Source organism: Eimeria necatrix, genomic scaffold (genome assembly GCF_000499385.1).
Source record: "Eimeria necatrix Houghton genomic scaffold, Enh_scaff174, whole genome shotgun sequence".
Taxonomy (NCBI): Eukaryota; Apicomplexa; class Conoidasida; order Eucoccidiorida; family Eimeriidae; genus Eimeria; species Eimeria necatrix.
In genome coordinates, this window is record NW_013652415.1 from 30,001 (window position 1) to 51,440 (window position 21,440).

The window sequence follows — 21,440 nt, forward strand, 5'->3', positions numbered from 1 at the left end:
GCAGCAACAGCAGCGGCTGCAGCAGCAGCAGCAGGCTGCCATTGGGCCTCCCCAGCGGCCGCCAATCGGCCCTGGGCCCCTCGGCAGCCGCGCTTCGGGTGTAGACCTGTTCGCGGTTGCGCTGCAGCAGCAGCAGCAGCAGCAGCAGCGGGAGTTCGACATGCAAAACCTGTTGGTGGGGCCCCCCTTGGGGGCCCCCCAGGGACAGCAAAAGGCAGTGGGGGCCCCCGTGGAGAGCGCAGCTCCAGTGTCAGTGGAACGGGTAGATGTCAACAGCAGCATCTGGTACTACAAAGACCCCAGTGGGACCCAGAGGGGCCCCTTCAGCAGCAAAGACATGCATGCGTGGTGGCAGCGCAACTACTTTGCTGATGACCTTTTAATGAGGTGGGGGCCCCACCTTCCCTGGCTGCCTTTCGGGCTCATTTACCCCGCGGGGGGCCCCCAGCCCTTCACAGCTTTGCCGGACTTGCAGGGTATACGCCAGAGGCTCATCCAGCAGCAGCAGCAGACCCAGCGGGAACGCCTGATGCAGCAGAGGCAGCAGCAGCAGCAGCAGCAGCAGCAACAGCAACGACGTAGGCAGCCAACCACAGCAGCAACAGCGGCTCCTGCTGCAACCCCAGCGACTTTCCGGCTGTGGGAGGTAGGCATTTAGTCGCGCAGTTGTCAGTTTCGTCGCTAACCTTGCTGCTGTTGCTGCTGTTGCATTTATGCATTCTTTTCCGCTGCTGTCGTGTCTGCTGCTGCTGTTGCTGCGTGCACCAGCCCCTGCTGCTGTGACTGTCTGTGGCTTCCCTGTGCATGCAGCAGCAGCCCCACCCCCTGGGCTGGGGCGGGGCCCCCGGGGCGCCGCTTGCTGCAGCAAACCCAGAGGAAGGCCGTTATGGACTTGGGGAGCCGCTGGCAGCAACTCGGCGTTCTTCGTCAGCCGTTTCTCGTGCTGCTGATGACTTGTCTGTGGCAGCAGCACAGACAGCTGTTGCTGCTGCTGCTGCTGCTGTTGGCGACGATGCTGGCGCCTGGGAAATGTGGATGCGCCGCTCGGGGCTGCCGCTGCATCACCAGCAGCAGCAGCAGCAGCAGCAACTCCGGGCTGCTGCTGCAGATATGGCCCAAATGCCTTCTGTTCAGACGCATGAACGGCAGATGCCACAGCAGCAGCAGCAAGTACAGCAGTTCTTCTTGCTGCAGCAGCAGCATGCAGAGGCCATGCACCGTCAACCTCTTGCAGGCACTCCTGAAGATCAGCAGCAACCGCAGCAGCCGCAGCAGCAGCAGCAGCAGGGGATTGTGATGGGTCGTGCAGCGCAAATGACATCTACCCTGAAGAACCTCCTCGGGATCGGCGGACCTCATGGGCAGCACCAAGAGCCGCAGCAGCAGCTCAGACAAGTAGATGAGCAGCAAAAGCTCCCCATTGGCGCGTCTCCAGAAAAGCTGTCTGAGACGCAGCGGCAGCTGCAGCAAGCTCACCAGCAACTGCTGCAGCAGTCGAAAGAGCAGGAGCAAAAGCAGCAGCAGCAGCTAGAGAAGCAGCAACAGCAAGCGGAACAGCAGCAACAAGCACCAGCCCCTGCTCCACCTAAAACCTGGGCAGCTGCTATGGAGGAGTCATGCCGGCAGGAAAGGCAAAAGAAACAGCAGGAAAAGCAGCAGCAGCAAGAAAGACAGCAGCAGCAGCAGGAAAAACAGCAGCAAGACAAGCAGCTGCCGCAAAAGCCAGCTGAGAGGGAAAAGCACCCGCAAGACAAAAGGAACTCGCAGCAGCAGCAGGACAGACCACAAGAAAAGCAGCAGCAGCGCCAAGCGAAGCAGCAGGAACAGCAGCAACGCCAGACAAAGCAGCAAGAGCAGCAACAACAAAAGCAAGAGAAGCCGCAGCAGCTTCGTGAAAAGCAACAGAAGGCGCCTCAGGAGAAGGTCACTTCAAGCGTCACCAAGCCAAAGGCTGTCATTGCTACTGCTGCTGGCGTTGCTGCAGCAGAGGCTGCAAAAGGTGGCTGGGAGGTAGCAGGTCACAAGGGCCAGCGCAAGAAGGAGCAACAGAAGCAACAGCAGCAGCAACAGCAACAGCAGCCGCACCAGCAACAGCACCTGCAGCAACAGCATCTGCAGCAGCAGCAGCAGCAACTGTTGCAAGAGGTTAAGCAGCCTGAGCCGGACTCCAGGGCCCCCAAACTGCAGCAGCAGCAGATAAGCAGGCGTGCTGCAGGAGAAGATGCTTCAGGAGAGCAGCAGCGGAGGACTGGCCTGGGGGGCCCCGCTCCTTGGGTGGCAGTTACTGCAGCAGTTGCGAGTAGGCCTGTCACTTTGAAGGAAGTGATGGAGTTGCAAAGTGCAGAACAGTCCAGGGAAGCAGAGGAAAGGAGAAGGGAGGAAGAAGCAGCCTTAAAAGCAGTGAGTTCAACTGCAGCATCTTGCTGCAGCAGTTGCTGCCTCGGGCGTTGCTGCTGTCTGCTGCTGCTGGACGCTGGCCCAGCTCCGTGGGATTTGCAGTGCCGATGCTGCTGCGGCTTTTGCACAGAATAGTGTTTCTTTTTCTGCTTTTTGGAAAATGCCTTTTCTATGTAGCTGCGGGTTTGGGCTTGTTGTACTTGGTGCTGCGTTGATTTGTTGCTGCAGCAGCAGGAAGCGTCTGCTGCTCGCCTTCGGTGGGCTACAATGCAGCGGAAGGACAACAACGGCCAGGTTATTGCAGGCTGGGGGAACCCTGCGTCCTTGGGGCCCCCAGGTACCCTGGGGGCCCCAGGGGCCCCTTCAGTGGGCTCTTCTGAAGATTTTCCGGATCTCCTTGAAGGCGCAACGAACACCTACACCAACAGCAGCGGCTCCGTGACGCCAGCTGTAGTGACGCCTGCTGCTGGTGCTGGTGCAGCAGCAGCAGCAGCAGCAGCAGCAGGTGCTGTGACTCCATCTCCGATGGGCGGCGGCGAGGGCGCCTCCGGAACAGCTCGTAGAAATGCCCCCAGTGCTAAAGGAAAGGTCAAGGGCAACACTCAGTCGCTCCAGGATTTTATTGCTGCTGCATCTCACAGCAAGAAAGAGGGCAGCGCCTTGCCACTGGGCGCGACTGCGTGGGCGCAGGGGGCCCCCAAGGGCCTCGCTGCCTCAGTGCCGCCCTTGACCCCCATTCAGCAGCAGCAGCAGCAGCAGCAGCAACAGCAGCAACAACAGCGAGCTGCGGCTCCTGCTTCTGTAAAGAAGGACGGAGAGGCAGCGGCGAAGGCCCCGGCGGTTTCCTCCTTAGGTACGATCACAAGGGTTTTTCCGCATACAGTAATTCTGCATTTCACGCCTTAAATGTGTGATTTCAAGGCAGCAGGCCCCTCACTGCATGCGGAGGGATGATTATGGCTGCGTAGGCACAAGGCGTTCTGCTGGCGAAGAGCTACCTGCCGTGACTACAGGAGCTCCAGGTGGGGTCTCACCTCTACCCGTGTGCTCCCGCTGTTGCTGCTGCTGCTGCTGCTGCTGCGGGGGAGGGGTAGCATGCCTCAGGTGGGAGCTTGTTTCGGGATGCTTTGAAGTATCTCGGGGTAACTTAGAGGCGTGGGGTGTGAGCGAGTGTGTTGCATCTGCAGCTGACAGTGGATCTCCGAAACGTGCTGCGGCACAGCTACAAGGTGCGAGTGCGAAATAGGCAGAAGCGGAAGCACAGCATTTGCCGGAGATGTTCGTATTTGCAAACTACGAACGACAGTGCAGCGCGTACACATGAGCAGAGATTTGCACACGAGGCAGACAGAGGCACTTCGGTTCACGCACAGACTAACAGCGGCTGACAGACACAGCAAACAGGAACATACAGAAATAGAGGCACAGACGAAGAAGCAGTCAGGCTGAGGAACAGGGCTTATCTCGTATGATCCATAAGACTAGACAGACAGGCACAAACGAAGGAAGACAGTGAAAACGAGGGGCGGGAGGCAGCAGAGGTTTCGTTCTGTGATGACGTGGCTCTTTGCTATGGCAGAGTGGAAGTCGCTGTTGACGGAGTGCGAGCTGCCCTTGGAAGTTCCAATACTGGAGTACCTTGCGAGCATGAATGTGAGTTCCAAGCGTTTCCTTGAAGTGAACTTGCCGCCAGTAAACGGACACACGACTTTTTCTTGAAATGGATACATGCTCAAGGGCTTCGCGAACCACGTGTTTTTGCTGCCAGCACGCTGAATTGCAGTTGGACATTCTGCCGTGCAGTCAAAGTTTAATCCGTGTTGTCCTGCACTTGTCATGTTGTTCTTCATCCTCCTCTTACGGCCTTGTGAGGCACGATGTGGGAGTCGTGTTCCTCAGCAGCCCGCATTATTAACAATATTTGGCTGGACGCTGCACAGGTGTCAGTATCTGTGTTTGTTTCTTTTTGGCTTGCTTTGCGGCCGCATGCACGGTTGCGCTCACTGCTGGTGTTTATTGAGGCATGAAGTGAGCTGCAGTGTCAATGACCGCGACTTTGTGGGCGTGGAGCATTTTGCGCGTTTCAGAACCCATTGGATGTGGAGGAATTCCTTCTAGAGAGTTTCCCCAACAACAAGAATCTTCGTCTTTTTGCGGAAAACTTTGTGATGACGAACGACAAATACCTGAAGAAGCCCCAAAGTGAAAAAGGGGGCGTTCATGGTATGTTCTTCTCTCCACGTGAGCGCGATAGCACTGTTTTTGCAGTGGACAGGAAATATATGAGAAAACGCGCAGCAGTGGTGGTCCATGGCAGTGCTTAGGCAGTGAAGCAGAAGTAGCGAAATAATCTATTCTTGAGAGGAGGATTAGTGCTCCGCCACTGCATTCTTGTCGGCTCTATACATGCTTGCATGGTGCTTTCATCTGCATATTAGCTGTTGCGCCTAATCTTTACTCCCATTGGATATGCAAGAGCCGTTCGACAAGTAATGCATGCATTGGGTTTGTCTTGCTTGTTTTGTTTCTAGCAACAACCTGGGAGGCGAGCCATGGAAAAGGAAGATCACGGAAGAAAAAGCCTCAAGGCCGTCCAGTGGACCCGTCCTTATTGGGTAAGGCAGTGTTAGGTCTTGCCTACTTCATGTGTGTCTTGTGCCTCGTTGTCTTATGCAGTTGCCTTTTTGTTTGCTCATACTACATTCGTATTACTTTTGTCGGCGTTGTGGCACAGAGTGCGTGTACAAGCAGGGAACTTCGCTCGCACAAACGAATTTGCATGCCGATATTCTGTTCTTATAAATGCACGTGAAAGTTGCACATGGTAGTATCCACACGTGCCTGTGTACGAACTTCACAGCCTTATCTGCATAGTCACCCGAGTTGGTGCGTTGTATGTATGCAAAGAACACGCATGTATGTAGTTCTATATGAAGACTGCGCATCTGTGATTTCGTGGAATGCATGCACGTGCGTTTATATAGGCTGTAGATAGCATATTCTTATTTTTCATTAGGTGGGCGGGCAATGTTGTTTGTTGTCAGGCTTCTCAGTGAAAAACAGTCGCTTCGGTTCTGGCCTTGAGGGGGCCGACTGAACTTGAGAGAAAGGAACAGGCGGAAGATGGCATTTGGTGAAGGAGCAGTATACTATCAATCACCAACTCATCAAGCGCACTATGTGAGCTCCGCAAGTGCGAGAGACGAGCTTCCTTACAGTGAGGCTGGTCACCCCGCAGGGGGTGCAGGCGCAGCTGCAGGTGTTGCAACTGTAGCAAGAGCGCAGCACGTACACGCATACAGCCCCGACCCAGCTCCAACCAGATGGCTAGCTAGTTAGCTAGCTACTGCTCTTCTCCCCGCTTTCGCGGTCGAGGGCGGGCGTCTCCCCACTGCGATGGTAACAGTATCCGCCCTTTACTGTTGCACGCAGTGCCTGATGTCATGTGCTGCTGGGGCGATAATTTGGGTGTATGGGGCGGCAGCAACTAGAGCGGATCTTCAACCGCAGGTCCCAATGAACACAAGGGCGATTTTGTTTCATTCTTCCTTGCTACACGAAACCTGTAGTTCGGTGGTTCGCTGCTGAGCCTGGGAAGTAGCAACACCAGTAGCTCCCTCCGCGGCCTTCACAAACAGCTGATGTCTGCGGCCGCAGTATCAGGAAGGGACGGGTACGGAGAAGCCAGTGATGCAAGATGGATAAGTCGATGCATGTATGAGCCGTACCTGCAAGTCGGCGCAAGTATGCGTGTACCTACTAACTCGTATGGAAGTAGTAGAAGAGATGCACATACTGCGAATTCTAGTGTTCAGTGTTCCCGCTCATGTGGTCTTGCACATAAAGAACAACGTGCGCAGGTGCCTAACCTTAGAGCATATGAGGTGAAGGACATTGATGCCGTTGCTCAGGCATGCACGTCTGCATAGGTGTTGCGTCACTAGTTTCATCCATAAATTGCAAAGGAAGACTGTGCCGTATGAAATTAGCGGACCTCTCCAGAGAAGGAAGACGAATGCACAGCATGCAGCAGGAACCCACGCTGAATTCTTCAAATTGAATCAACATTTCAGCGCTTCAGCTGTATGTCTACACGCTGCCGCCTTTTGCTGACCAGGAGTGTTCTCATCTCGTGGTTAGCGCCTCCTCAGAGTAGCGTTAACGTGGTTTCGCCCGAGCCTGTGAGTATCAGGCAGCCCCTGGATCTGCTCGACACGCCATTGCCCGCCCGCATTTCTGAGGCAGGCAGCAGAATGGCAGCATTTTGGCGAAAGTGGTGCAGCACTTAAGCAAAATTGGTCCTCATGGAGAAGCTGTGGAACAAAAGCAAACAAAGCTTAGTGAGGAACGTTCTTAGCCTTCATTAGGCCTGCTCTCTTGACTTTGATGAGCCCTACACATTTTTTGTGAGGTCTGCATTTCAAGGGAGGGCGAACGAGGCAGCGAAGAAGCTTCCCCGAGAAACGACACCATCACATCTCACTAAACGGAGGCTCTCACGAAGCTTCTGCTGGCAGTGCGAGTAGTTCCGGACCAGCGCGTAGTAAGGGCTTTTTTGGATGTGTTTCTCCAGTTGGTTGATCAGGAAATGCGCCTTAGGAAGAAGGAATTAAGGGGCGTATTACATGAACAACGTAAATGCCGCGCTGTGCGCTGGACCTCAAAGTCTTTTCCACCATCAGCAAGCTTGAGGTCAGCAGAGGTCGGAGCAGCCACGCATTGTGCAGACACAAGTTCCCGCCACAGCCTATCCAGAGAGTCTTCTGTGGCAAGTCCTATTGATACACTGTCGTGCCTTCAACCTCGCCAAAGTTGTGGCAGCGCTGTAGCCAGTAGCAGGTAACTCCGTTAAGTGAGAATAGTCACTTTAACGTGCTGTATGGCTGGAACTAAAACGTGCCCATCGGCAGCAATACCAGTGGAGCTGCCATAGGAACTGCTGACTGCCAGAAATTTTGGCAGAAGCCACCTCACTCTTGGTGGGGCAGTCAAGTCTTGATATCGCCTTACCCATTTGCAGTTCGCTGTGTTTCACTAGAACGTCTGCCCGTTTCTGTGGAAGGTCCGTGTAACATGGACAACAAAGTGCAAGAGGTCCTCACATCCTAATCTCCAAATTGGCGCGTTGATTGCAGGGCCGTGGTGCCCTCGTAGAACATTCCGTTCATCTGACAAATTAGGTTTAACGGTTTGCTTATTGCAGGCCCACGGTGTCTTGATACAGGGCTAGAAACACAATTACGGAGTCAGTTCCCGAAGGCCATGCACAGAGTGTCAGGAGATCCTCAGCGCCATTAGTTGATTTCGTCGGATGCATACGGTGCCGTGCTATTATTATACTATATAGTGAGATTTCATTCGCACCCCCCAAAGGATGCTCTCAAAAAGGTCTTATTTAGTTTAGTGGAGTGGGAATAACCTTAGACTGCCGGTTCAGTGAGAATGAGTAGTCTAGGCTTCACGAGAGCGTCCCACCTCCGTCATAGGCCCACCGTGTCTACCGCCCGCAACGCAACGCGGCCTAGACTACACACATTACCTTTTCAAACCTCTTGTCCTAGTAGTTCTCTGCGGCGTCTGAAGTGGTGGCCTGCCAGTGCCAGCGTCAGCAGGTCTATGAGCACGCTAGACCAGACAGTGCAGGTGATCAAGAGTCTTGCATCATAGTTTGCCACAAGGAAATGCGCACCAAAATCCTTTTGAAAAGGACAGCACCTTGTTGACAATTTGCTTGAGCATCGCCGCCTACGCTCAGATACATTGGAGCATTGTTCTCGCGCATTTGTTATTGCTGCTAAGCAGTGGACGATGCTCTTATACGTTAGAGCTACGGCATGCCAAACGAGAGGTAGTTTGGCCCACTCTGCTGCGTGCTTGCGAAGACGCTGGTCTGCATGTTCAGGTTGCCGGATATCCGGCACTGTACCCTCTCTCTCAAGCGATTCATGCCACAGCGCTGGAGCTTTAACGTGTGGACACAATAGCAAGCAAGTCGTAGCTTAGGAAGCAGCACTGCGCTGTAAATTGTGTAGAAGCCTGCAGCGGCGGTATGTAGAGCTAAAATGTGCTGTACTTCGCGAACGCTGGCGCTGCCATTGCGAATCAAAAATACCTCCCCACTCTATCCTAAATACACATTTTCCATGCCAAGTGTTTCCACAAAGGTCTGCGTACGGTGTTTCCCTTGCGACTCGGAGCACAGCAGAAGCAGATATCATGCCTGTGACTGCACTTACAAAGGCAACACCTCAACTCAGCAGTAGACTGAAAATCAGCCGCACGTCATTAAGGTTTCATACCAAGTGGATCCATACTTAGTCAGATTAGGGGCACTTTCGCACTTCTCCGTTACAATGTGTAGCGTCTCCCCAGGTGGCTACTCGGGCACTCGATGCCTGTGTTACTGTTATACGAAGGCTGCTCATGGGATGGCGAGTTTGCACTTTGTTCAGGCAGCCAAGCTTGTCACAGACTCAAATATGATATTTTACAACGTAGCAGATGAGCTGTATAGGGTGGTACTGTCCCGAAGAGCCGCCGAGTTGGTCTCCCACGACTTCAGCACGATCTCTTAAGCTACTCTGTTTTCGTCCTGGTGATTGCGTTACCTGTTCTTCTAAACGAAGTTTTTGTTGCTATGAGGCAGGACTTCTTATAGAGTGTGTGCGCGTGTGTGCATGTGTGTGTTGCTGGGGCTGAGTCTCAGCCCACATGGTGTAAGGGAGAAAATTACCCCTTCCTTTCCTCGTAACCTCTTCATTCCTATTTCAGTGGTACATTAAGACAGTTTTCAAAATGCCTGAGGAACGAATACCGCTTCCGGCCCCGGGGGCCCACAGGCCCGGCGCTCCTCCTCTTCCTCCTCAGCGTGAGTGTGCTTCCCGACTTTTACTTCCCCTTCCACTAGCTGTATCTAATAATTCTTGCTTGACAATACCATTTGGCAGTGAAACGTGATGGCACGAGACAAGTTCGTGTGTGCGCACACGCCACGCGGGATCCCTTTGATGGTCAGGGACACACTCGCTCCGTTCCCTTCGCGATATTTAAGAAGTCTCTCTTTAAGCAGATCTGTCTGCTGGACTAGAGGAGCGCCTGAGTGGCTGGCACAAACGTAGGAAAGGCCGTTGGCCTTTGCTTGTCGTGTGCTGTAGAGTACCGACGGCGCTACCGAACTTAGGTGACAACTGCTACCATTCAACTTGATTGTGTCAAACATGCACGCACTCAACTGGGTTTTCTTACGTGCGCCATTTTTGCTGTTATTTCAGGCTCTCCCGGCCACCCTGTGGCCGTTCTTCCTGCCGGTGCGGCGAGCGGCGCTTTTGCCGTTCCTGCGCACCTGCGTCGCGGCCGCTCTCTACTGGTTTTGACTCAAGACAACCAATACAAGTTGTCAGCACCTCCAGCAGATCCTCATGGAGCCCGTTCGCCATCTCGGGATGCGTGGAAGCCTGCGACGGGGACGACGCAGTCGCCAAGGGGGCAGGCAGAGACGGAGAACACACCCACCGAAGTGGGCTTTACAAGCGCCCAAAGCACCCGCCAGCAGCCAGGTTCAAGACCTGTTAAGCGATTTAGTTTTCGAGCTGGGGTTGGACTCTCCATTGACGCTAGGAGCAGACAGTTATCGCGCCGCCTCTCCTCTTTCGGCATGACGGAAGGCAATGTATTTGGTACTCTCGCCACGGGCGTACCTAGCGAGGCAGCTCCATCCGTCGATGCTGTACTGAAAGAACAGGAAACTAACGGGAAGGTCCACTTACACTCAGCAGATCTGTTTGAACGGGTGAGTTATATAGGGCACAAGTTCTGCTGCCCCGAAGCCTCCACGCCTTCCGTGTAGCTCTGGTATATATGGACATGGATATATGGGTCGTGGATGGGCAGATATATATATTGCTTTTCTCTCAGGATGCCTTGAGGTAGCTTGTAGTCCATTTTTTTAGTATTTTCACCTATGCTCTTGCGCAGTCGGCTTGAAATCTATAACACTGTCAAGCACGCATTTTTCTTGGGGAACTTATGTGTCTGTCTCAGTATACTGCGGCTGACTGAGTACGCAACCTTTCTTGTCGCTCTGAATGATTTTCTCAGTCTTCCCCTCTCCAGCGACTGCGACGGGCGTGGCGCTGCACTCTTCCTTCTGCACTGGAGAGCCAGCAGCTGCGTTTGGTGGAATCTGAGTGTCCAGTGGACCATCCATCATTGCATCAGTCTGAGGAAGTGCAGAAACAGCTCCGGGGCTTCTTCCCGGCCACATACGGGAAGAAGTACGTAGAGTTAGTGCCGGGCATGGGCAGCGGCACCGCATCTCCTAAGGAGCCTCAAGAGCATCAGCTTTCCAAAGCTCTGAGGATCGGGATAGTTCTCAGTGGGGGCCCCGCTCCAGGAGGGCACAATGTAATTGCCGGGCTGTACGACTTCGTCAAACAAAGGCACTCCGAGTCAATGCTTGTGGGGTTCATGGGCGGCCTGGATGGAGTGATGAATCAAAACTACACGGCAAGTCACACGAACCATGCTAGTTTTTGCAGTTGACGAATATTGATTCCATCTGCCTTGACAGCATCTAGAAATGCGAAGGATTACGCGCTGCGTTAAATGAGTCTACAGCACGCTCACACTAGATTTGAATACGCACAGCGGAAGCACCGCTGCACTTCGGAGTCGAAATAGGATTTGCTGTAATAGGGAAAGCGAGACAGGCGTGTGTTATGCCAGCGAGTTTTATTCCGGTGAAAAGATGCGCAGGGCTAATGTAAGAGCTGTGATGCTTGGCGCCTTAATTCCCCGCAGGTCGTGACGGAGGAGCTCATGGAAGACTTCAGGAACCAGGGAGGTTTCGATATGCTCTGGTCAGGACGTGGCAGAGTTGGTGGAGAGGAAGACATACAACGGGCCAGAGAGGTAGGCTTTACTGCCAGGCATGTTCGGCCGGGGCATTTCACCATATTGATTGATAGCTTCAGAGGCAGCGGGTTCAAACGAGCATTTGCTGAAAACTTAATTGGTCTTTGTCAGTTTGCTGTGGCGTTACTCAAACACTCACGAAAACCCCTGAGCTCCAAGGGGCTAAAGTTTAATACATTAAATTTCTTGTGAAGAACACCCACCATACATTTCAAACGTCGTCTGCAGACGAGATTGCTGTAGGTTTTCGGGCAAGTTAGATGGAGGGATTATTCGTGCAGTCGTGTTAAGTAGCGGGTACAAATAGTCTGCATATGTTTTATATTCGGCGAAGTAAATACAACAGGGAGCAGCCGGAACATCTTTCAACCCTTCATTGGTTTCCTTCCTGGATTGCCAATGAAGGGTTGGTGGGCCTCTCACTAAAGGCGCCCGCTGCTGACATGCTTTTGTGCAACTGCATGTTTTCCATTCCTGCAGGTCTGCGAATCATTGGAGCTGCACGGTTTCGTGCTGGTCGGCGGAGACGGGTCAAACAGCAACGCTGCATTACTAGCAGAGTCCTTTGAAACGAACCTCCCAAGTTGCTGCGTCATTGGAGTTCCCAAGACAATTGACGGGGACTTGAAGAATGCTCTGATCGAGGCCTCCTTTGGGTTTGACACGGCGGCAAAGACATATTCGGAGCTCATCGGCAACCTGTGCATTGACGTCAACAGCTCCCAGAAAGTGTATCACTTTGTGAGAGTGATGGGCCGCAGCGCATCTCATCTCGTATTAGAGTGCGCAATGCAGGCGCGACCGAATCTCGTTTTCATCGGGGAAGAGGTGGAGAAGGAGAACATGTCGCTTGAACAGATAGTGCAGGAACTTGTCGAACTTGTGCTTAAACGCGCGGCAGACGGAAAGATGTATGGCGTTATTCTTGTGCCGGAAGGGCTAATCGAGTTCATTCCGGAAATGAAGCAGCTCATCAAAGAACTTAATAGCGTTTTGAAGACAGGACAGGTGAGTGTGTCAGTTTGTGGAGCTTTCCCTATTAAGTCATTTAAACGGCAGGGAAAGACAAACGCATGAACAGATGCATCCCCCAGAGCAAAGTGCCCAAAAGGGGCCGGACCTAGTTCTGGTCTTTTGTTGAATGCTAAATATGAATCCACCCCTATGCGACTCTATGACTACGTCTGCGCACACAGACTTTCAAGCCAGAGCTACTGAAGACAACCCGTGCTGTTTGGGATTTCCTTCCTGATGTGATTCAAGACCAACTGCTTATGGACCGTGAAAGCACAGGCTACATCCAGGTGCGTTCATGCGGGACTCTTTTGGCCAACGGTGTACAAGAATTGCGCTCGGCGTAGCGTGCTCACCGTGCGCGAGGTGTTCCTTTCACGCTGCGTGGGTGCCCGGTATCAGCCGATCTTGAAAAGAAACCAGCTTGCTCACACAGTTTTGATACAAGTTTGAGCAGCAGTTGTGCGCATTAACAGAGCGACAAGATGGAAGCCTAACATAGAAAGTCAGGCCTGAACATTGCGAGTATTTGTTCTGTTTTTTGCACAGGTGGCGAAAATAGCAACTGAGAGGTTATTGATTTTGCTGCTAGAAAATGAGCTGGCGAAGCAGGGGAAGGACCCTGAACAGTGGAGTTTCATGCCACATTACTTCGGCTACGAAGGGCGCTGCGCGATGCCGTCAAATTTTGATGCGAATTACTGTTATTCTCTTGGGTTTGTTGCGGGTACGATGTACTTCGGCAAAAGGGAGCGATCATCGCCTTTGAATACTCCCTACACGCGTGTTTCGCGAGGAATCTCCACTCCGTTTGCTGCATGACGCTCCAGTGTTGTAGAACTGCGTGGTTGCGCCTGTTTTTTGGTATTAGGCGCCCTTGTTGACAACAGAAGGAATGGATACATGTCCGTCGTGCGGAACCTTGATCAGCATCCCACCCTGTGGACGCCAGCAGGTGTGCAGGCCTACTATGACCCTAGTGCTACGTTTGCAACCTGAAACAAGCAACTGTCTGGCCTTAGTAAAGGGCCACAAGTTGCTGGCTGCTCATATGAGGATGTATATTCCGTTCATATTCAAAATTCAATGGACTGTTTAACGCAGGCGTACCGTTCACGACGATGATGTGCGTCAAGGAGGACGCTAAAGGTGTAGCATTTCCTGCAATCACGCGTTCTCTAGTGGACCTTGACGGTCCTCTGTTTAAAGTTTTCTGCCGGGTGAGTGCCGCTGCCACACGAAAAGATTCGCATTCTGCCGTGCAAGAGGCCGTGAAACTTTGGAGGCCGTGACAGCTTTGTGCGCAGACTTTCGCGTGAAGTAGAGCACCACATACTGTGTGAGGCATTAAGGCTGTAATTACCTCTTTGCGTGACAGGTTTCTGCAGTTTGGAAATGTGATGAGATTTTGACACTGCATTTATTGTCTGTTTAATTTTGGTACAGGCCCGCGACCAGTGGAAGTTTGGTGATTTCTATCGCGTGCCTGGGCCGATTCAATTCGAGGGGCCCACGGCGGACGAGCCTCCGTATGCTGTATCCATTCCAACAGAGGATGAGCTTTTGCACCAGTCGGAGTCTGTTAGTTATGTGGGGGTGAGGTTTTTATCTTCGCAGCTGCATGCCTTGCGTATCGCCTGTTTTGCCATGACCGTGCAGCAGGCCCATACAGGCGTCTTGCTTTCGGCTGCTCACTGGTTTGTAGCCGCCATTACGGTTTTCATCGTGTCCTGGCTCTGCAGGTTGGAGGCCGTGTTGTCAAGAGCTTCGGCTTCTTGAGTGCATTGCAACGCGAGCGGTTGACACATCGGCCGCCTGTGCCCCCCCTATGCCTTGACCCGAAGTGCAAAGCGAGGCCGATGAAGCAGGTTCTTTGCAAGGACCCATACACTCAGCGTCAGGTGCTGATGCATTACCCGTACTTGGCAAACAGCACTTTATTTTACCTCCATGAAGTAGCACATGATAAATACACTCCACCAATCAACTTTGGCCTTCGCGTTGGATTCGTCCTGTTGTCAAGACAAAGCCCTGGTGTCATGAACGTCCTCTGGGGACTTCATGAACGCCTCAAGATGGTACAGGGCAAGTGCCTGGCTTTCTTTGGTCTAAAGGGCCTGATTGAGAAAAATTATATTGAAATTACAGACGAAAACCTGGAACTGTTTTTAAACCAGGGAGGCTGCGAGCTCACAGGACGAAGCACTACTCATTGCTTGGGATCCGTCGAAAACCAAGAAGCTGTGAGGCAGCGCTGTGAGGAGCTGATGCTAGACGGGTTGGTGATGCCGGGGTCCGCTTTCGCCATGTCTGAAGCTGCACTGGTTGCAGAGTACTTCCTCGCGCGCCAATGCCGCACTTCCATCATCGGGGTTCCTGCTACTGGAAGCAACAATTTGGCTGGCGAGTTTATCGAGACCTGTGTTGGATTCGACAGCAGCACCAAGGTGTATGCGGCACTCATTGGCAACGTTCTTACAGATGCCGCCTCTATGCCGAAGTACTGGCATTTTATAAGACTCATGGGCAGGCAGCCTTCGTTCGAGGTAGGCCCCCATCGTCAAGCATTGTGAACAGTTTGGTACTTCTTTTCTGACGTTTTGCGAAACACGTGTAGACCAACTAATGGTTGTAGATATGTTTGCGGTATTTTCTACTTCGTCGCCTAAGCTGCCGCTCTTTGTTTTGGATTTACTAGGTTCTGGAATGTGCGCTGCAAACCCATCCAAACGTCGTCATCATTGCAGAGGAATATGGGGCTGCTGACAAGACTCTTCTTCACGTTGTGCAGGTACGTTCAGGCAGCAAGCAAGTAAAGAAGCTCGCAGCACATGTTTTGCACTTGATGTTGCCCTGGAGCAGGTGCATCTGCGGTCCATCTTTTAGTGCGACCATATTGAAGTGGGTCCTATTGTGCACATGCATTGCCTTCAGGACATTGCAGATGTAGTCTGTCGTCGTGCAGAGTTGGGAAGGAACTTTGGAACAGTCTTGATTCCAGATGCACTTTTGATGCACTTGCCCAACATGAAGATTCTTCTGGCTGAGCTCCGCAGGATCATCAGAGAGGCGCAGTCAAAAGGAGAGATGAAAAAAGCACAGGTAACGAGCGAGCGGAGCTACTCGCACATAGAACTGCAAACCCAGGTTTCGTCACTGATTCTCTATCAGTTTGAAGCTCGAGTTTCTGTCAAAGGCACTGGTAGATCCGGGAAGAGTTTAAGACGCTTGACGTGTAGTATTGTGGTTTGGTGAGGATTTCGAGTAGCAAGCCGCTCCCACGGAAGAGCCGTAGCGTATTTCACGCTTAGGATGGTGATGAACTCTTCATGTGGCATTCGGAGTGTTGTGCATTGTATGGTGTGTAATAGCAACAACTTATGGACGTGGATAGCTGGGCGGCCAACGAGCCCGACAGCTGGAACTGGCGACTGACCCCATGGAGTGCCGCGCTCTTTAAAACTTTCCCTAAATTCATCCGCAGGGAACTCGTCCAGGTTGATATGGGAGAGGTGCGTCCTACATTAATCAGGTGAATAGCTGTGGCCACGTGGCAGGGCACAGCGGATTCTTGCTGCGGTATGTATGATATATGATGTATGATATGCTCTTTTGCAGATTCGTTTTGAGCGTCTCGAAACAGAGGAGCTTTTGGCCCAAATGGTTAAAGAAGAGTTAGAGTATAGAGCGTCAGTAGGCCGGTATTGCGGGAAATTCCAGGCGGTGACTCATTTTTTCGGTTACCAGGGGAGATCTTCAATGCCTTCGACCTTCGACGCAAATCTGGCTTACGCCTACGGGTGAGTCTTCATAGTAACGGCCGCCTAGCTGACATGCAGAGCATTCAGTTTTTTTCATGTTTGAGTTCTTGAGCTGTCTTGTTTAGTATGGAGTGGTTGAGTTAGTATTTAAGCCTGCGGAATTTGGAAATGCATTCGCTTACGGCGTAGTTCACCCTGCAGGGCTTGTTCCCCAGCCGTTGTGGTTCATGTTTGCAGGAACCTCGCCTCTATTTTAGTGGAATCAGGAGTAACGGGGCATTGCTGCAGCATCCGCGGCTTGTGTGGCAATCCAAAAGAATGGCACTTGGGCTCTGTGCCTTTTGTATCGCTCATGCGTCTGGTACCAAATGTACAGGATAACCCTACCCTGACAGCGGCGACGCAGCGCACGGGCACTTCTGCAGCAGACGTTGGAATTGATCGTACCTCAAGGACACCCAGTGTTACAGAGCAGCCGGTCATTCCCAGCTCCGAAGTCAGCCTTGATGGCAAAGCTTACAGGTGACAAGCTCCGCAGCGTTAAAGGGTAGAGCAGAGTACAACTTGAGGATAGCAGTTGGTGTGGAATATAAATGCTATATTCGGTATTACATAGGAACTATGGCTTTCACTGAGACGATTTGGGTTCCGGTTTGTACTGTAGCAAACAGTATAGGTGGTTTGCTTCGCCTGTGGGTCCTTTTGTAGGTGGATGAAGACAGCGCTGGAACAGTGGATGATGGAGGATCGCTTCTGCAATCCTGGTCCTATACAGTTCTATGGCAAGTCACTGTAGCCAGGCTTGAACCCTTATTGTGTTTAATGCTACTGAACTAAACGTCGTGGAGCTAGTTAGTAATGCCGAGAGGTTGTCACGCTACAAGACCGTTTTGCCAAAATGTATGCAAGGTCGCGCGGCAGGAAGTGCATGCCCAACATGCTGCTGGTACAAGCCGTAATATACGTATTTGGTGGCTTCCACGTTTTCAGCTGGAAGCAGTGGGAAAGGATGCACGAACCCTGCGTTTGTGATCCCCGTTTGTGTGCGGCTGCACGTACAGGCATTGGCGCAACATTCTTTAACCGCGTCCTGTACGAGGAGCAAGCGGAATACTTCGACATGGTGCGGCGCGTCGAGTGTTATACCAACATTCTGCGGAATACTTGCAGTTTTGGCGTGTCGGACCACATCCTAAAACACGCCTTTGTTTCCCTAACTGGGCTTCTTATGCTAGTGTTTCATTCTGACGAGCTCACGACGCGTATGCCGGCGCTTGGACAAAGCGATGAGACAGATTTTACAGATGTCGAGCCGGCTGCTCTCCGAAAGTCAACATGGAGAGATCAAGGCCCGCTCGGGCGGCCACCATCATCATCTAAACCACCTGGCAACTGAGCGAGCGAGAGGCTTGTTTTGCAAATAACTGGTACAACTTTTCTCATGGGTGCTTCGCTAAAGGGTTGCTGGTGGTATTCGGTGACGGAGTGCGAAGCCGAATACTAGTAGTGAGCTGGTTAGAGCATAGCGCGCAGTCAGTATAGCAGGACTAGGCTGTTGCTGACAGTATAACAGGTTTCGGCCACACTTTGGCCCGCAGGAAGTCGTGGATGCAGGACCCTATACTGCTTCCTGTGAGACACTTGCTCGTGGTTTCGCCTATAAAGTCTCCCTACTGCATGGCGTCACTAGTTGACTTGTGAAATACTTGCGGAGAGAAGCCATGTCTATTTCTTCTAAAGGATGCTGGTAAGGAAAGGCACTACGGCAGTTCACGTGAAGAACTATAAATGGAACGAAAACAGTTTTTGGCTAGCGTACGCCGGTGGGAAAAAAGCATGGGAAGACTAATGCCTAAGCACTGCAATTCGACAATCAATTGGCCAGCAATTTTGTCGATTTTCCTGCTTGTGCACTCAAGACTAGGTCGGCAACGACCTGGAAGGCGCTCTCGTTGTTGCTCACAGTTGTGTACTTTGCAGCAGCTTTGGCTGCAGGACACGCGTTCGCAACTGCCACGGAAACCCCTGCCAGCTTAAGCACTTGTATGTCATTTTCGCCGTCACCCATTGCAAGCACGTCACTTGCGTCCACGCCTAAGTGTTCCAACAGTACCTTTGCCCCGACGGCTTTAGATACTGAAGGGTTAATGAACTCAAGATTCCAGTCAAGGGGCCTTACGCATCGTAGGTGGTCACCAACTGCCTTTTCCAGGACTGGTCGAGCTTCATTCGTAGACTCCACAGTCCCACACGCCACGAGTTTAACGAATCGTGTGGACGCAAATTCTTCATACGGCAGCACTTCTGGTGCTGGCTCTTTGTACACCACATAGCTCTTATCCGTATACTGATTCCTTTCAATGCACAAGACTTTATCTGGAGTATAGCCGAGAATGTTATTCAGCACTCCCATTTCTTTCATCTTCTCTAGCAAAAGGTGCTGGCCGGGAAGCGGTATCTCCGTGCATGACAAGATATCCCCATTCCGTCCATACACTACGCTGCCATTCAGAAAAATTCCAGGATACCCACTGTACTTCATGAGCCCCTTGCAAGTTTCAGAGAGACACGAAAGCGTTCCGTCTCTGGACCGCCCGCTGGCAATGGCCGTGATGATTCCGGCTGCCGCAGTCTTGCCAAACGCTGCTGCATTCGCCTCAGAAGCATTGTGGTCAGAATCAAGAAAAGTGTAATCGAAGTCTGTCAGAATGAGTTTCACCCCTCCGAGTCCATCGCAGGTTGAAATATCCATGGCCGCAAATCGAACGTCAAGAAGGGGCAAGCACACAGTGTTGACACAGATGACAAGACAAAGGAGGACAAAGCTCAATATAAAACTTGAAATACACTTATTCGGAAAAAAAACAAAAGATATTCAGAGATAAAACAACTTCTGGTGAAGTCAAACAGGCTGCGAAGCAACTCAAGTAGCAGCAACACGATGTGTGTGACTGCCACGCTTTTGGGGTCTGAGCCATAATACGGCAAATGTTCAGCTTCGCTGTGTTTATACCTGTGGAAATGTCAAGTTAAAAATGCTTATTACGAAAATCATAGTGTCGAAAGCTCAGCATTTGACATCTCATAGGCATTATTCCCTTGTGGAATACAGACCTAGCAGGCCTAGTAGATGTCCCGCCTTAAGCTAAGCACTGCATTAGAAGTCCCATACAAGCAATGTATGTGCTAGCAGTGTGTCATTATAGAAGCGACTAAAATTAATCGACTACCTCTGGGCCAAAAGAGCCCCGAGGTTGCGATTACATCACTTACCAACTGTAGCTTCCGCTGTCTGCAACTAAGAAGCAAATGTACAGAAAGGCAACTACAGGTGCCCGCTATGGGCAGTCAGTGCTTGGTACACTCCATATATGTATATATAGTATTTGCAAGCGATGCAGAGCTATGCTGCAACAAATGGATGTTGAGCAATGCCTGGCGCAAGCTTTACAGACTCACAATGGCTGCAGTGCTTAGCAGTGTGTCCTGAGGAATTCTAAGCAAGTAGACCTATGTACGACGCCTCGTTGGGTGATTGCGCACCTTATAAAAACGTGTGAGTGGCTTTTTGATGCCGAGTTACTGGATCAATGAAACAGAAGCCATTACCCGCGGGACTCGGCCCCGTTACCTTTGAGCACATGTTTCAATCCCTCAGAAGCCGAAGTCCAAGTCCAGATCTATTTTGTTTGTCTGAAGCCGCCGTGCCAGTGACTGTAGTAGTAACACATGCCGATTGTGCCGCTGGAATGGCTCTGGCATCGCCTAATGATGTTGCTCATCCCGAAACGAAGACACTTGAGTGTTGCAAACTCCTTTGCTGTTAGCCAAAATTGCGTTTCTTTAGCCCAGAACAGATACTTTTAGCAGTGCCTGTATCGGTGTAGCCCAAGCTAGACGAAGTCGAAAGTGCATCAGCTGTTGTTATGCATATTCTGCATTGCCGTTTAGAGTGAATGAGATATAATTTGGTGGGCCATTGAGTGTAGAATGCGACTCTGCAAGCGTGAGCATTATGGCGATGTAAACTAACCATCTGTTCTTGCCCCGAGGTTTTGCTCTCTGTGCAGCCATTTCGTCCAGTACAGCTAGGTACTGCTACTTCCAGCTAAGCGTGCAAATCAATTTATCAACCCAAATGCCAATGCAAAGCCCGTTAACAGGTAACTCCTCTGCGGCAGTCAGCTGCATCATTGGTCAACTTCGACTCGACAAATCGCATCCACAGCACTTTTGGCCGTTTCAAGCTTCTTTGAAAGCTGTAATCTGTAGACCCTAGGCCCGCACTACATCCCTGGGTAACAAAAACCTCACCTTACTGTGGGTGAATGAAGTGAAAACGGGGCACAATGCGTGTCCTCAGCCGTTGAACAGCGCATGCAAAAGCTGCCAGCTTGCACTTGTACACGCAAGGAAGTTCAGAAGAGACTCTTCCTGAAACGACATTTGTTTTGCATTCAACAGAACTACTATATTCGCGCAGTCTACACGACCTGCTCATGGTATGACTTCGCTGTCCAGAAGACGATGCGAGTATTCATGAGAGACAAATACCTCAGGTGCTGCACTGGGAGACCTGACCGCATTGCGCAGCAGTTTATTAATGATACCTCACTCTGAGAAAATTGTGAACAATTTCTGCAGGTTCACTGCAAGGTGCCTAGAGCCGTCACTGTAACTATGAAACCCTAAGTCGAGGCTACGAAGTTCACAAATTCTCGACACGCAAAACCGCGGAGCGACCAGTGTACTCTACTAATATATGACGGGGCTTTTAACGTCGAGTTTTGCCTTTTGGCTCTGTAGCAGTTGTCCAAACCGTTGTGCTGTATCCATGGCGCTGGTTACTTGCCTGTGTATGTGTGTACGTCTACTCCAAGTACGATGAAGCAGGAGCGGTCTGAATACCGAAAATTGTCCTCCATTCTTATCATCTATTTATTAATGAAAATGGCATTCTAATGCTGCATCGTACTCCTGTGTCCAGCTCCTAATTCTGTGCCACACTGTGTGTCTCACGAAGGCAAGCGTCTCATTAAAGCCCCACTGTCTCCTCTCGATCCGTAGGATGTGGTTTTCCGCTGTCCTTCAGACTACGCTAGACTAAAATCTATTTCGATTTATTTTGAGCAACATGCAATTCCCCATTGGCAAAGGTCTCACACAAGGCCCAGGCATGTGGGATTTGACCTGAGCTCGCCGGTGAGAGCGGTTTTGAGGAGGAGTTCGTAATATTGTTACTTGGGCTTGCTGCAAACACTAAGCTAGTCGTTCTGGCCATACAACTGCAGTCGAAGGGACGAGCTCCAGTTGGGCTCACTAGATCGCTTTCTACGTTGACAGGACGTTGGCCTG

At 51.6% G+C, this 21,440-nt stretch overlaps 3 protein-coding genes across 3 annotated transcripts in view; 2 read left to right on the forward strand and 1 right to left on the reverse strand.

The window, feature by feature from the left end:
• Positions 1-5,494, forward strand: part of ENH_00021520 (grb10 interacting GYF protein, putative) — a gene marked incomplete at both ends in the record, with an annotated part of 10,667 nt that extends 5,173 nt beyond the window's left edge. Inside the window, 8 exons of the mRNA XM_013579515.1 lie at positions 866-2,400; positions 2,626-3,250; positions 3,366-3,419; positions 3,585-3,626; positions 3,977-4,050; positions 4,485-4,620; positions 4,929-5,012; positions 5,442-5,494. Coding sequence (XP_013434969.1) covers positions 866-2,400; positions 2,626-3,250; positions 3,366-3,419; positions 3,585-3,626; positions 3,977-4,050; positions 4,485-4,620; positions 4,929-5,012; positions 5,442-5,494 — 2,603 coding nt within the window. The remainder of the gene's footprint in view (positions 1-865; positions 2,401-2,625; positions 3,251-3,365; positions 3,420-3,584; positions 3,627-3,976; positions 4,051-4,484; positions 4,621-4,928; positions 5,013-5,441) is intronic.
• Positions 5,495-9,192: 3,698 nt separating this feature from the next.
• Positions 9,193-17,481, forward strand: ENH_00021530 (phosphofructokinase, putative; the record flags this gene model as incomplete). The annotated part of the gene is made up of 18 exons (XM_013579516.1): positions 9,193-9,265; positions 9,669-10,186; positions 10,495-10,881; positions 11,197-11,307; positions 11,791-12,318; positions 12,507-12,614; positions 12,874-13,051; positions 13,196-13,279; positions 13,429-13,544; positions 13,771-13,920; positions 14,067-14,870; positions 15,023-15,115; positions 15,259-15,426; positions 15,696-15,836; positions 15,943-16,124; positions 16,323-16,607; positions 16,794-16,849; positions 17,147-17,481. The coding sequence occupies 18 exons, from the start codon at positions 9,193-9,195 to the stop codon at positions 17,479-17,481; spliced, it is 4,317 nt and encodes a 1,438-aa protein (XP_013434970.1).
• Positions 17,482-17,958: 477 nt separating this feature from the next.
• ENH_00021540 (haloacid dehalogenase-like hydrolase domain-containing protein, putative) lies at positions 17,959-18,837 on the reverse strand (the record flags this gene model as incomplete). Its single annotated transcript, XM_013579517.1, has 1 exon — positions 17,959-18,837. The coding sequence occupies one exon, from the start codon at positions 18,835-18,837 to the stop codon at positions 17,959-17,961; it is 879 nt and encodes a 292-aa protein (XP_013434971.1).
• Positions 18,838-21,440: the final 2,603 nt, after the last annotated feature.